Source organism: Chionomys nivalis, chromosome 24, assembly GCF_950005125.1.
Source record: "Chionomys nivalis chromosome 24, mChiNiv1.1, whole genome shotgun sequence".
Lineage (NCBI taxonomy): Eukaryota > Metazoa > Chordata > Mammalia > Rodentia > Cricetidae > Chionomys > Chionomys nivalis.
In genome coordinates this window covers 42,185,547-42,197,796 of record NC_080109.1, presented here as the reverse complement: position 1 = coordinate 42,197,796, position 12,250 = coordinate 42,185,547, and the positions used below count along the sequence as shown (strand labels likewise).

The 12,250-nt window shown below is 41.4% G+C and overlaps 1 protein-coding gene across 1 annotated transcript in view; it reads right to left on the bottom strand.

The window, feature by feature from the left end:
* Positions 1-12,250, bottom strand: part of Prkci (protein kinase C iota) — a 60,249-nt gene that overhangs the window by 24,186 nt on the left and 23,813 nt on the right. Inside the window, exons 3-7 of the mRNA XM_057757066.1 lie at positions 9,104-9,193; positions 7,989-8,039; positions 3,707-3,792; positions 1,959-2,099; positions 838-892 (exon numbers count right to left, since the gene is read on the bottom strand). Coding sequence (XP_057613049.1) covers positions 838-892; positions 1,959-2,099; positions 3,707-3,792; positions 7,989-8,039; positions 9,104-9,193 — 423 coding nt within the window. The remainder of the gene's footprint in view (positions 1-837; positions 893-1,958; positions 2,100-3,706; positions 3,793-7,988; positions 8,040-9,103; positions 9,194-12,250) is intronic.

Sequence of the window (12,250 nt, the reverse complement as noted above, 5' to 3'; positions counted from 1 at the left end):
AGAGAAGACGCACCAGTTGGTAGTGGTCTTCTTTCTGAATAAATTGTTCTCTACAGAGGACTATAAATCCTACTGAAATGTTTTAATACCCGCAAACAGAGATGGCAGGCCTATAACCTTCGTCTTGGAAATGCTTGACTCTTACTGAGATGAAGACCCGACACGGTCGGGCTTCTGCTCCTCAACGCTGCTGGGGGTGGAGGAGTAGCAGCCCTCAGCTCAGACCGTTCAAGCTCCTTTCTTTTAGCTTCAGCATTTCCCAGATACGTACTTAACTCGCCCACATAGTCAGTTTGCTACGCTCTGGCTCTACATTTCTAGAGGAAGGATTTGAAGAAAAACAAGTTGCTTCAACAGTCAACATGGCTCCAAACTCAGCTTTGTACTTTCTCACTGTGAAAACTAGGCTTGCTGAATTTAAAGGATTCTCTTAAAGAAATTATTTGAACTAAGAAAGTCATTTGTTAGCTTACACAGTTGTTTTTTCAAATGCTAAATATGTATATTAAAATACTGTGACAAATTTTACAACCACAAAATATGCTTATGTACACTATGTTTTTAAACTTGGGCTTTAAAAGGCTACCACACGACTGTGGCGAGGAGGCTCCTGGGGGCAGAAGGCCTAAGGTGGGGAATGTAGGAGAAAACGGGGAAGGAGAAGCAACAGAAGAATTATTTGAAAATGCTACCATGAGATCTAATACACTGTATGCTAACTCAAAAAAAAAAAACAAAAACAAACAAACAAACAAAAAAAAAACACATGAAGTCTAATGTGAGAAATTAGACTTTAAAAAGCCCCCCAGAGCAGTCTCTAGCCGCTACTGCCCTTACCTGTCTGTGTGTGGTCTGGGTGCATGGATGACTGGTCCATTGGCATCATTGGTTCCTACAAACAGTTCCAAAGACACAGTAACTTAGAAGATTCTTTTCAAACCCCCAAACCTCTATAAACCTAGAAATGACAGTATCTCAATGGGATGTATCATACTAAAACTTAAATGTGGAAAAACTCTAAGTGATATGAGTTACATTATTATTTTAATACCTAACAATATAAAGCCATGCACTACTCCTATGAATGACATAATTTTTACAGAAAAACAAATACACAAGGGATTTCAGGTGAGCTAGAAATAAAACTGTGACCCCCCCCCCCTTCTACATTATCTTTCCTCCCTCTGAAACCTGACAACAACCCCCAAGTTACTCTCTGACCTCCAGATGCTGTGGCACATGTGCATAACACACGCACAAAAGAACAACGAATAAAAATCGGATACAAGATATAGCTAAGGGGACTGGACAGTGCTCAGCAGTTAAAGACAGCTTCAGCTCTCGCAAAGGGCCTGAGCTCATTTCTTAGCACTCATACAAGGGATCTGACACCCTCTTCTGACCTCCAAGGCCAGAACACACTGGGTATATACATATACATACACATAAATAAAAAATAAATCTGAAAAAAATGACCAAATCATACTGTTGAGAAAAATGAGTTGGAAAAGGATGTACATCAATAACACCACTTTTACTAAAAGCATATAAAAAAAAGACACACACAAAGTAATGAACAAAATTATTAAATACTTTAAATAACCAAAAACTAATTGTTTCTCCTGCAATAAAATTCTAAGGAAAATACAGGTGGAAGGAAGGAGGAACCAGGGAATTTAAAAAGTATGGAAGAAACATCAATCAAGAACTGTTTGAATCTTAATTAAGAATGAAAAATTATAACTTTTATGAGACAACTAAAAATGTGACTACTGCCTAGACGGCATTTGATAACGGTTCCTTCAAGACTTGCAAAGTTTACGTATCGTAAGTGGAATGTAAAGGACTCCTGCACACTGTCTCTTCTGAGATGCAGTTCTGTAACACCTTCCTTGCTTTAACCCTGTTAAATGAAGCATGCTACACATAAATATAACAAACAATTCTCTAAGCCTTACCGGTGGCAAGGAATGCCGCCCACACTCAATCGTGACAAGCTTGTGGCACTTCTTATGAACCAACAGTTTGCAATTGATGCACTTATATCCTTGTCGTCCAAGTCCCCAGATTCTGTCTGTGCAGATGGCACAGTGAGCACGCTGCAAAGATTAGGTTCAAGAATATTTGATCACAGTCAGTGGTGGTGCAGGCCTTTAATCCCAGTACTCAGCATGCAGAGGCAAGTGGATCACTAGAAAGAAGTTCCAGGCCAGCCTGGCCTATGTAGAGAGTTCCAGGACAGCCAGAGCTACAAAACCTATCTCAAACAAAACAACCCCATTTCCCAACAGCTTGCTCATTCCGTCTTCAATCCCAGAATTCATGAGGCAGAGGCATACTGATCTGTAACTTCAAAGCCAACTTGGTCTACATAGTGCGTGCCAGCCAAGGCTACATACTAAGAGTCTGTCTCAAAAAAAAGCCAAACAAACAAACAACCTCAAGATACTTAAAACTCGCTGGTTTTCCTTCTAACTGAATTCCCTCATCATGACATCAGTTGTCGGCCTATAGCAAAATCAGATGAAACAAAATTTTTTCACGTAATTTTTTTTCAAAGGCTATTGAAGATCAGTGAAAAATAAAGAGAAGATAGTCAGTTTAAAGAGTCATGAATATACCACCATGTTGCTTTCTGATGTTAAATTCAAGAAGTTTTCATCTTCACACAAATTTCACAGTAATGAACACAGGAAAAGTGGCTAATAAGCCCACAGTCTTCCCGATTATGCAGAGGGCAAACCCGGTTTTCCTAGAGAACTTAGGCCTTGGTGACGCCAGGGCCACTGGCAAGAAGAGTTTGGGGATCTTGGGCATTCATCTCTAGTGACACTGATGAATTGAGGACATGATGTTAATTGTAGACATGAAATCCATAAATGTAGAGTTATCAAAAGAAGTTAAACCAGGCACTCCCGCACTTAGGCAGACAGAAGGAATTGCCATGGGTTCTTGGTTAACTTCAGCTATACCAAGTACCAGGTCAACTATAGCAACACAGTTAGAACCTGTGTCAAAAAGGGGCTTATGCCAACAGACTGCTTGCTCTCAAACCCCAGCTTTGTACTCACTGGCTAAACAGCTGAGACAAGACTTAATTTTTCTCATCTATAAAATGGAAATACAGTACCTATTTCACAGGGCCAAGTAAGGATTTAGTGTGTCGGCACAGGGAGAGCACTCGGAAATTTGCCTCATTGTGAAAGCTAGCCAAGGCCTTGCTACTACTACTGTTTTCTAAACAGTGAATTAAAGGGCTTATACAATAAACTTTGATAATTTCTGCCTGCTTTGAATTATATTTAAACATAATTTTCTTATAATTTTAAAAACCCATATTTTTTTTCAGATTCATTTGGAAATAAGATGCAAACATTAGAAGTTTAACCTAAGACGAACGGCATTCATTCATCTAATCAGGACCTTCTTAAAAAGCCGGAAGCATTCTCGGAGCGGCAGGCTGTGAGTGCAGCAGAAAAGCGGGCAGTGAAGGAAGTGCTATTCTAACCAGAGTGTGCCTGGTTAGATAGAACAGCTGTGCGCCCGGCGGCAGAGGGCGGCAGATCAAGGCCTTGCTGCTTACTTCCTTTAAAAGGACTAACAAGATTTAATAACAAACTATCTTTCTCTCATAGGGAGAAAAATAAATAAATAAATAAATAAAATACATGTCTCAAAGTATTAGAATCCAACAAAACAAGTTTACCCTGTTGAAACGTTTGGCTTGAAAAGTGTGGCCATTTGCACAGTAAAGCTTTCTCCACCGGCGGGCTCCTCTGCGGTAGATGGATTCTGGAGAGAGAGAGTTTAAAGAGCAAGTTTGAATAAAAGCCACTTAATTAAATCTGACTTTTCCGTGATGATTACCATAATAACACAAACTAAACTGAAACATAGAACGGGCTCGCTACAGGGCTGGCTGCAAACACACAGGGCACCGACACTGGAATGATTAGTACAGTTCCTTTTCAAGATATTCCCACCTAACAGCTGAGATAAACTGGAGCTCCTGGACAAGCTAAAGGAGTAAATGTTTGCATCCTTTATCTGATTCACAAGTTACTACTTACTCTTTTGTTATATCTAATCTCTTCTCGACAAATACAAATTAAAAACAGAGAGTCTTTTTGTCCCCTCAGAATGATTCCGAAAATGCAGCGTCTGAAACTAATGACATTCACTTTAGTCATCCATAACACAATATAACCACTGCATCTTAGAAAGCGCAGATACAAACTTTCTTTCTTAACTGTTCCTAAACTGTCTTTCAAAGCTGTCATGTACTACGCAGGAACAAATCACAACTCAGGCATTGCTTTTGGTTTCTCTGGTTTGGCTGTCTGGTTGGTTGGTTTTCACGTCTAACATACTCAAAACCATGCACTCTGCTTTACTCTTCACGTCTTAGTATTTTTGTGTTCCATACCCCGGGTTGCAGAGTCTGCCTCTTCACAATCAGAGTTAGTGCTAAAACTTAGAGCAAATGCAAGGTGGTGGTGGCACACTCCTTTAATTCCAGCACTGGAGGCAGAGGCAGGTGAATCTCTGTGAGTTCAAGGCCAGCCTGGTCTAGAAGAGCTAGTTCCAGGACAGCTAAGACTGTTACACAGAGAAACCCTGTCTTGAAAAACCAAAATAAACTTTTGAGCAAAAATACTCTAGAGATGCCTTTAAAGAGGAGAGGGGCTAGAGGAATGTCTCTGCTGTTGAGTGGACCTCACTGCTCTGACAGGACTAGAGTTCAGTTCCCAACACCTCGTCAAAAGCAGCTCACAACTGCCTGTAACTCCAGAGTGGCAGCGTAAGCACACGGGGGCGGGGGATCAAATGCTCTCTGCTTCTCAGGCATCTGCACTGGGATGTGCACAAATACGATTAAAAATAAGAATGTTGATCTTTTCTTATGGCATGCCATCAGAGGCACACAAACATCAGAACGTCAGTGCCCACCATGACAGACACCTTCACCAGGAGTGACTCTGCATCTCTTCTTCACTGGAAAGGTAAATCTTCTTCATGAAAGTTAATCTGTAAGTGATACTTCTATATAACTCCATCTACAACAAATTTTCATTCTTTTTGGTCTGTTTTTGGTACAATACTTGGTGTTGAACCCAGGACCTCACACGTGTTACATAAACATTCTACCACACAGTCACAGGTCTGGCCCACTCCAAAGGTTTTATATAATTGCTATTATCCTTTTTAATTTTTAAAAACATTTGTCAGTGTTTGGCTTGCATGTATATGTATGTATACCATGTGCTTGCCTAGTACTCTGGAGGTGAGATGAGGGTTGGATTCCCTGGAGCCGGAGTTACAGATGATTCTGAGCTACCACACGGGTGCCAGGAACTGAACCCAGTGTCCTCTCAAAGAGCTATGTCTCCAGCTCCCGCAAACACCTTTTTTTTCTTTTGGTTTTTCGAAACAAGGTTCTCCATGTGACAGCCCTGACAGTCCTGGAAACTCCTCAGACCAGGTTGGCCTCGAACTCACAAAGGTCCTCCTGCCTCTGCCTCCGGAGTGCTGGGATTAAAGGTACGTGCCACCACTGTTGCTAAAACGCATAGGGAGACAGATTAATCTAATCCATTTGTAATTCTGGCAATCCCTCACTATGACATGCACTACCTAGTCACTGCAGCCCACTAGACATTGTACTTACTATCCACTGGTGATATTTATCAGTGCTAGTTAACGGGAAGAAATATTTCTGAACTACTTTAGAGCAGATGTGGCACTGACTTCACTATTTCAAGTTAACTAGAAAGCACCAGCTACAATGTTCTTAGAAGTCTCTTCTTCTGCTTGCAGAGCTGGGGATACAGTCAGGGCCTTGCACACTAGTGGAGCCCCGCAGCATGACCCCTGACACTAAACACAGGTGTTTGTGTTTGTGCTACATTATCTAGTGAGGGCCAGCACATGTTAACTTACCAGATGCTCTTATGAATTAGATTATACACCCTAAATTTAAATATTTTACTGCTGTCTAAGAACTTAAAGGGCCAAGAGACCACAGTCACGGTTATCAATTTTCTTCTCTAGTTTAACATTTATTTGACTGGGAAAAGGTGGTGTCAGACCTCCAGCACTACTTTGAAAAGGTCAATGAGTGTGCAGTGTAACGGGAAGCGTTTTACCCAGAAAGCATGCCATATGCCTACAGTAGATCCCACGGGCCCAGAGCCCTGCACAGGGTGTGCCAGTGTCAACTCTGTTAACAGTGGCTCTAGGCTCTCTCCAGAGCTCTGCAAAACAGTCAACACGGCTTTAACTCTCCTTCCATGAGAACCCCAGCAAGATGTTGTGAGCTGAAATCAAACCTGGGTTTTCACACTGCCTGGGTGTCCTGCCCATTCCTTCTACTTCCCCATCTTCCTATGTAACATATTACATCTACTGAATCTTAGAGCTCTTTGTTTCCCTGCTCACTGAAGAGCATTGAATCATAAAATCAGAAGCTTAGACTTGGAATTTCACATAATTCTGATATTTTATTTATGTTTTAGTACATAAAGCTTGCCTAAAGATCAGAAGGGCAAAGCTAAGCCACTAGATGTTAGGCAGTGGTGGCACACGCCTTTAATCCCAGGATTTGGGAGACAGAGGCAGATGGATCTCTGTGAATTCAAGGCTGCCCTGGGCTACACAAGGTCAATGCAGAAACAAATCCAGGTGGTGGCGGCTCACATCTTTAATCCCAATACTAGGGAGTCGCACTATCTTAATCCCGGCACTAGAGGGAATATAAAATATAAAATGGGAGAGAAAGGCTAATTCTGCTTAGTCTGTGGTCGCCCAGCACTGGTACAGATAAGACTTCTCTAGTGGCTTGACTGCTTTGCTTTCCTGCTTGAACCCCAATATCTGTCTCTGGGTTTTTATTATTTGTGTTGCATAATTCAAAGCAAAACATTCATTACTTTTCTTTCTGAAGTCATGTTTATGTGTAGAAACCATAAAAGAAAATGAGATTCTATAGCAATCCTAACAATGTGACATCTACAGAGGTATCTAGAAGTGAGTGCCAAGACACTTATTCTCACATCATACAGCACGCCTAAGCAAACGAATGAACGCAACGATGGGTCACTATGTGTGCACACAAGCAAGTACAGTGGCAAACAGACTATGTTAAATTCCGTTAAATCTGAACAAGTGATTTGTATCCCTTTTTCCAAGATGTTTTAAAATTTCCAGATCTGAAAATATACAAAATTAAAAAAACATGAAGCAACACGACTTAATTTAATTGTGTTTTTATATGCACAACAGACAATTATGTAAGATGTAGCTAGATGAAGTCTATTTGGCAAAAGCACAGCTTAGGCAGTTGCTAATATGTTCTAAATTAGACTGAAGAAACAGAATAAGTCGAACAAATTAAAAGTTCTATTTCTTAAGGCAGGCATGGTGGCACATATCTTTAATCCTAGCACTTAGGAGGCATGGGCAGGTGAACCTCTCCGTGGAGGCCTGGTGTAGGAGGTCCTTCTGTCTGTGTGTTGCTTTCACTGGTTAATAAAGAAACTGCCTTGGCCTGTTGATAGGGCAGAAATTAGGTAGGTGGGGAAGACGGAACTGAATCCTGGGAGGAAGAAAGCAGAGTCAGGGAGACACCATGGATCTGCTGCCAGAGAGAGACGTATTGAGTCTTTGCCAGTAAGCCACTGTCATGTGGCGATATACAGATTAATAGAAATGGGTTAAATCAAGATATGAGAGTTAGCCAATAAGAGGCTAGAGCTAATGGGCCAAGCAGTGATTTAATTAATACAATTTCTGTGTGGTTATTTCAGGGCTAAGCTAGCTGGGTGACCAGGACAAACAAGTGGCCTTCCAGTTACAGAGGCCAGCCTGGTCTACAAAGCAAGTTCCAAGACAGTCAGAAACCTTGTCTAGAAAAACAAAACAAAAAGTTCTGTTCCTTTTTACTGTGAGTAATTCGAATTTCAAATGTACAGAGTATTAAAAATACTCACTGTCTTCTCCTGGGCAAGGCATTCCAGGACGTTCTGGTACACAAGGAAATACTGAAAGAAAATTAAATTAGTTAACAGCATATTTACAAAATACAAACTATACAGAATTAAAGTTAATCCAAAATTCAAAGTGACTTGAGTTACCCAAGGTAGAATTCCAACACATGACCAAAATTAGTCTACTGAAGGCTCTCACTTTTACCAAGGCTATATATAAAGCAACTTTCTGTGAAAACAAGTATGTCTGTAAGTAACACATTAGAAGCTCGATTTACTAATTCTTGACCCTTGTGAATAATCACTTTTTCTTCTTTTGGGCCTTAAAGAAGCTAACTACTACTTTTTAACATCCTTGTTGTAGAAAACTTTGTTTCAACAAAGAATTAAATGACAAAAATCAAAGTTTTTAAAAGATGTGTACTCAATTTAGGAATGAATTAATATCAGAAATAGTATCAAAATCTCCAAAATATTAGCTTATATTCCAGACTATATATTTACAAACATACGATATAAAGCATATAATTCCCATTATAATGAGAAACATCTTTTTAACTAAGTGTACTCTGGTGAATTACGGCCATAATTGAGTTAAGAGCACCCAGAATAGGAAACTGTGCTAGGCAAGTGCTCTATAACTGAGTTAACTCTCACTGTGTAGCCCGGGCTGCCCTGGACCACAAGACCCTCCTGCCTCTACCTACCTGGATAACTGACTGTTTCTCTAACATTTTAACATTTTATGCTAGAAAAGGGTAGTCCCTGCCCGGCAGGCACACACATGTGCACGCACACACACACGTGCACGCGCGCACACACACACACACGTGCACACACACTCACACAGAGACTTCTAAAGCCGTACAGGAACTGTTGTAAGTTGTAAAACAATGGGAGATCACATCTGAATATCCTGGAAGACTATATCCAGGTAAAACATTTCTCCTACACTATAGGAAGTAGGCTCATTTTACTTCATCTAGCACAGGAAAAAGAAGCTGGAGGACAATTACATAGGGAAAAGGCCACACATAATAAATGATACCTAGATTGTCTTTAAAAAACAGTTATGTTTAAGTCACAGCTTTGGGAGAGTCAGCAGATGGCTCTCTTACCATGGATCAAGAGCTCAGAGTCCTTGTTCAGTTCATAGAGCCTGAAAGCTTCTTCTAATTCCAGCTGAGAAGACACTGTGCATGGGTCTCCTAAAACACAAAAGAAAACTCAATCTTCACCCTCTGAGTTGGATAACTATAAGCAAATTCTATAAACAGTAATGGAAGGAACGTTGATGAGGACAGATGTTTAGACACTTCCTTACACCTACATTCTCTGCAGTAGATGACATCACATCCAGTTCTAGCTGCACAGAATCAAACACAGGGCTCAGACACCATACTTTCTACATATAAAAACCATTCTGACTCGCGGTGGTGGCGCACGCCTTTAATCCCAGCACTCGGGGGCAGAGGCAGGCGGATCTCTGTGGCTCAAGGCCAGCCTGGTCTACAAGAGCAATTCCAGGAAAGGCTCCAAAAATACAGAAAAGCCTTTCTCAAAAAAAAAAAAAAAAAAAAAAAAACACCTCTGTACTGTATGAATGTGCATGTGTGTTGCGTGCATGCACACACATATACATACACAGTAGCAAATCTACTCTGACTACTTTCAGGCTGGCATGGCTCACTTAGATGGGGACGTTTAGGAGCCAGTCTGCTGCCTCCTCCTCCTCCTTTCAGCAGCCCCCACTTTTGCACACATATAAACAATGTATCCAGATAGTGTGCACTCCAACTGCACTTTCCAAGGGGCCCCCAACTCTTCCTCCATTCTTCCCAGGCACCCCAACAGATCCCTATTCCCTTTCATGTCTACTTTTTTTGTTAATAGCCTATGAGTACTGTCTGCTGGAATGATGACTGATCTCGCTGACTCACTCTTGTGTACGTAACCGCAGCTTTAGTGAGCCTAAAGACAGCACTCCACAGCACCCCTCCCCATCCTGTGTCTCTCACATTCTTCGCACCCCTATTCTGAGACGCCCCTCCTCTGCCACGTTCCCTGAACCTTTGGTGAGAAGGATGTCACAGATGTTCTACTTAGGGATGGACACCCGCTTGAGTTACTCTTAAATGTTCAGTGATAAATTTTAGTAACACGGACGAGGAAGAAACGCCTCTCTTGACTAACCAAAGAGCTGAGTCATTCCTGGAGTCAAGAGGTGACATATATACAGCATGACGCCATTCCTCCATGAACAAGTCACTCAGAGCAAAACCGGGGCCTGAACTGGATCGGCCCCCTGCTGTGGTTACATGAAACATTCCTCCCCGCTAGATGCCATTGATTCTGCCTAATCTTCACTCACACTCAGTTTACACTGAGAGCACAGTGAAGTCATTTCCTCTCCACACTATCTCAAAGAAAACAGTGTCTCTATTCTTTTCTTCAACTCAGCTGCCGAAGCCTTAATCCCTTTATCTTTTCTGGGCATTTATAACATTAGCCCTGATAACTCACAGAGCCGTGAAAAGGAAGTTTTCAACCCACCAACTTGTAAGACAGTGTTACACAGAAATAGGTAACCAAACCAGAAACTGGAACAAAAGGAAAAGAATTTCATGGCCTTTTCCATCTAATGAAAGGCAGAAGACGGCAGTCATGTGCTGTCTGTGAAGCCCCGAGAACAGAGAAAATGACTGGAAAGTGAACAAAGTGTGACATCACTGTCCCTGAAGGCAACATAGAAAATAATCCTAAAAACAGTGGTTGAAATAAATCACAATAACTACACAGAAGGTTCAAAGTATCAAAAGGCTTCTTCCTTTTTTCTAAAGTATTCATTTTTATTTTATGTGCGTAGGTGTTTTGCCTGCATGTGCGTCTGTGTGAGAGCGTCAGATGCGCTGGAACTGGAGTTACAGACAGGTGTGAGCTGCTATGTGGGTGCTGGGAATTTAACCTGGGTCCTCTGGAAGAGCACCCAGTGCCCTCAACTACTAAGCCATCCCCCAAAATGGTTTCTTTCAACCGCCTATGTAGATATGGATACAGAGAAATGTCAAGAACGGAATAATTTTTGGTGAAACTTGGATTTCAAAAGTATCTAAAAGAAAAACCTTTCCCTGCCAAGTCTTGCTCAGTCTGAGAATAAAGCTGCCTCTCTCCTCCATTTCAACCTATAAGTCATAAAAAATCAGAAACATACTGACAGCAAAGATCAGATGCATGGAGCTTTTAGTGAACACCAAGACTTCGTAAAAAAAAATGGTGCATATGGGGCCAGGTAAGTGAGTTTGCAGCGCAGTTGCTGGCAGAGGCTGCTGGATCCCTGAGGGCTGCAGTTACGGGCAGTTATGAGCCCCTCCCCCCATGGATGCTGCACTTGGTCCTCTGTGGAAGCAGTTTTTACTCTTAACTGCTTAGCCACCTCGCCATCTCTACACCAGGATCTTAGCTAAGCATAAGAGCCTCTCAAACCTCAGAAGCGTGTAGATGGGCTCCTGTCTAAAAGAGATTTATGTGGGTATGGCTGTTACCTAATGGGGCAGTTTTAACTTTATCATAGAAGGTCTACAATGCTCAAATGAACATGTGACTTCAACTCTGCAGGACAAAGTCTAAGCAAGTTACTGAACTACAAATGCCATGGCCTAGGAAAGAGAAGGATGACTCAAAGCAACGTTAGTCCTGGAAGACCAACCACTTCCAGAGAACAGCAGAGTTTCCTGAGGAACGGTGGTATATGCTGTTTTAACTCAGTCTCCCTTCTTTGTGACAGGAGTAGGTACTGTACTTCTCTTGTCTCTAGTTTATTATGCAGTCAGTACTCCACAGGTCTTCAGAACTAGCAGAGAGGCAATCAAGGAACCTAAACCACGGGTGGACAAGACAAAGAATGAGAAGAGCATGTTTGGACTATGAACCTTTTGTCATAATGGATTAGGCTCTGGGTGGTTTGGAGAGTGTATTAGCACTTCTGTATAACCATAAGGAAGTCATCACAGATAATACATTCAATCTCTTTTGTTTTTCTTGAACTGAGTGCCTGTGTGTCACGTGTGACCTTTCTTTGACCATGTTTGATAGGTAAAGCATTCTGTAAGTCATTATGAAACAAAGATGACCAGGAAAGCTACTTTTCAAAGCTAACTCTATCACCAAATCTAAATTTATAGAATAAACACAAAAACATTCTTAGTATATGATCACTGCAGTTGACTTTGAGAGAATTAAGGGATTGATAAAACCCACATATTAAT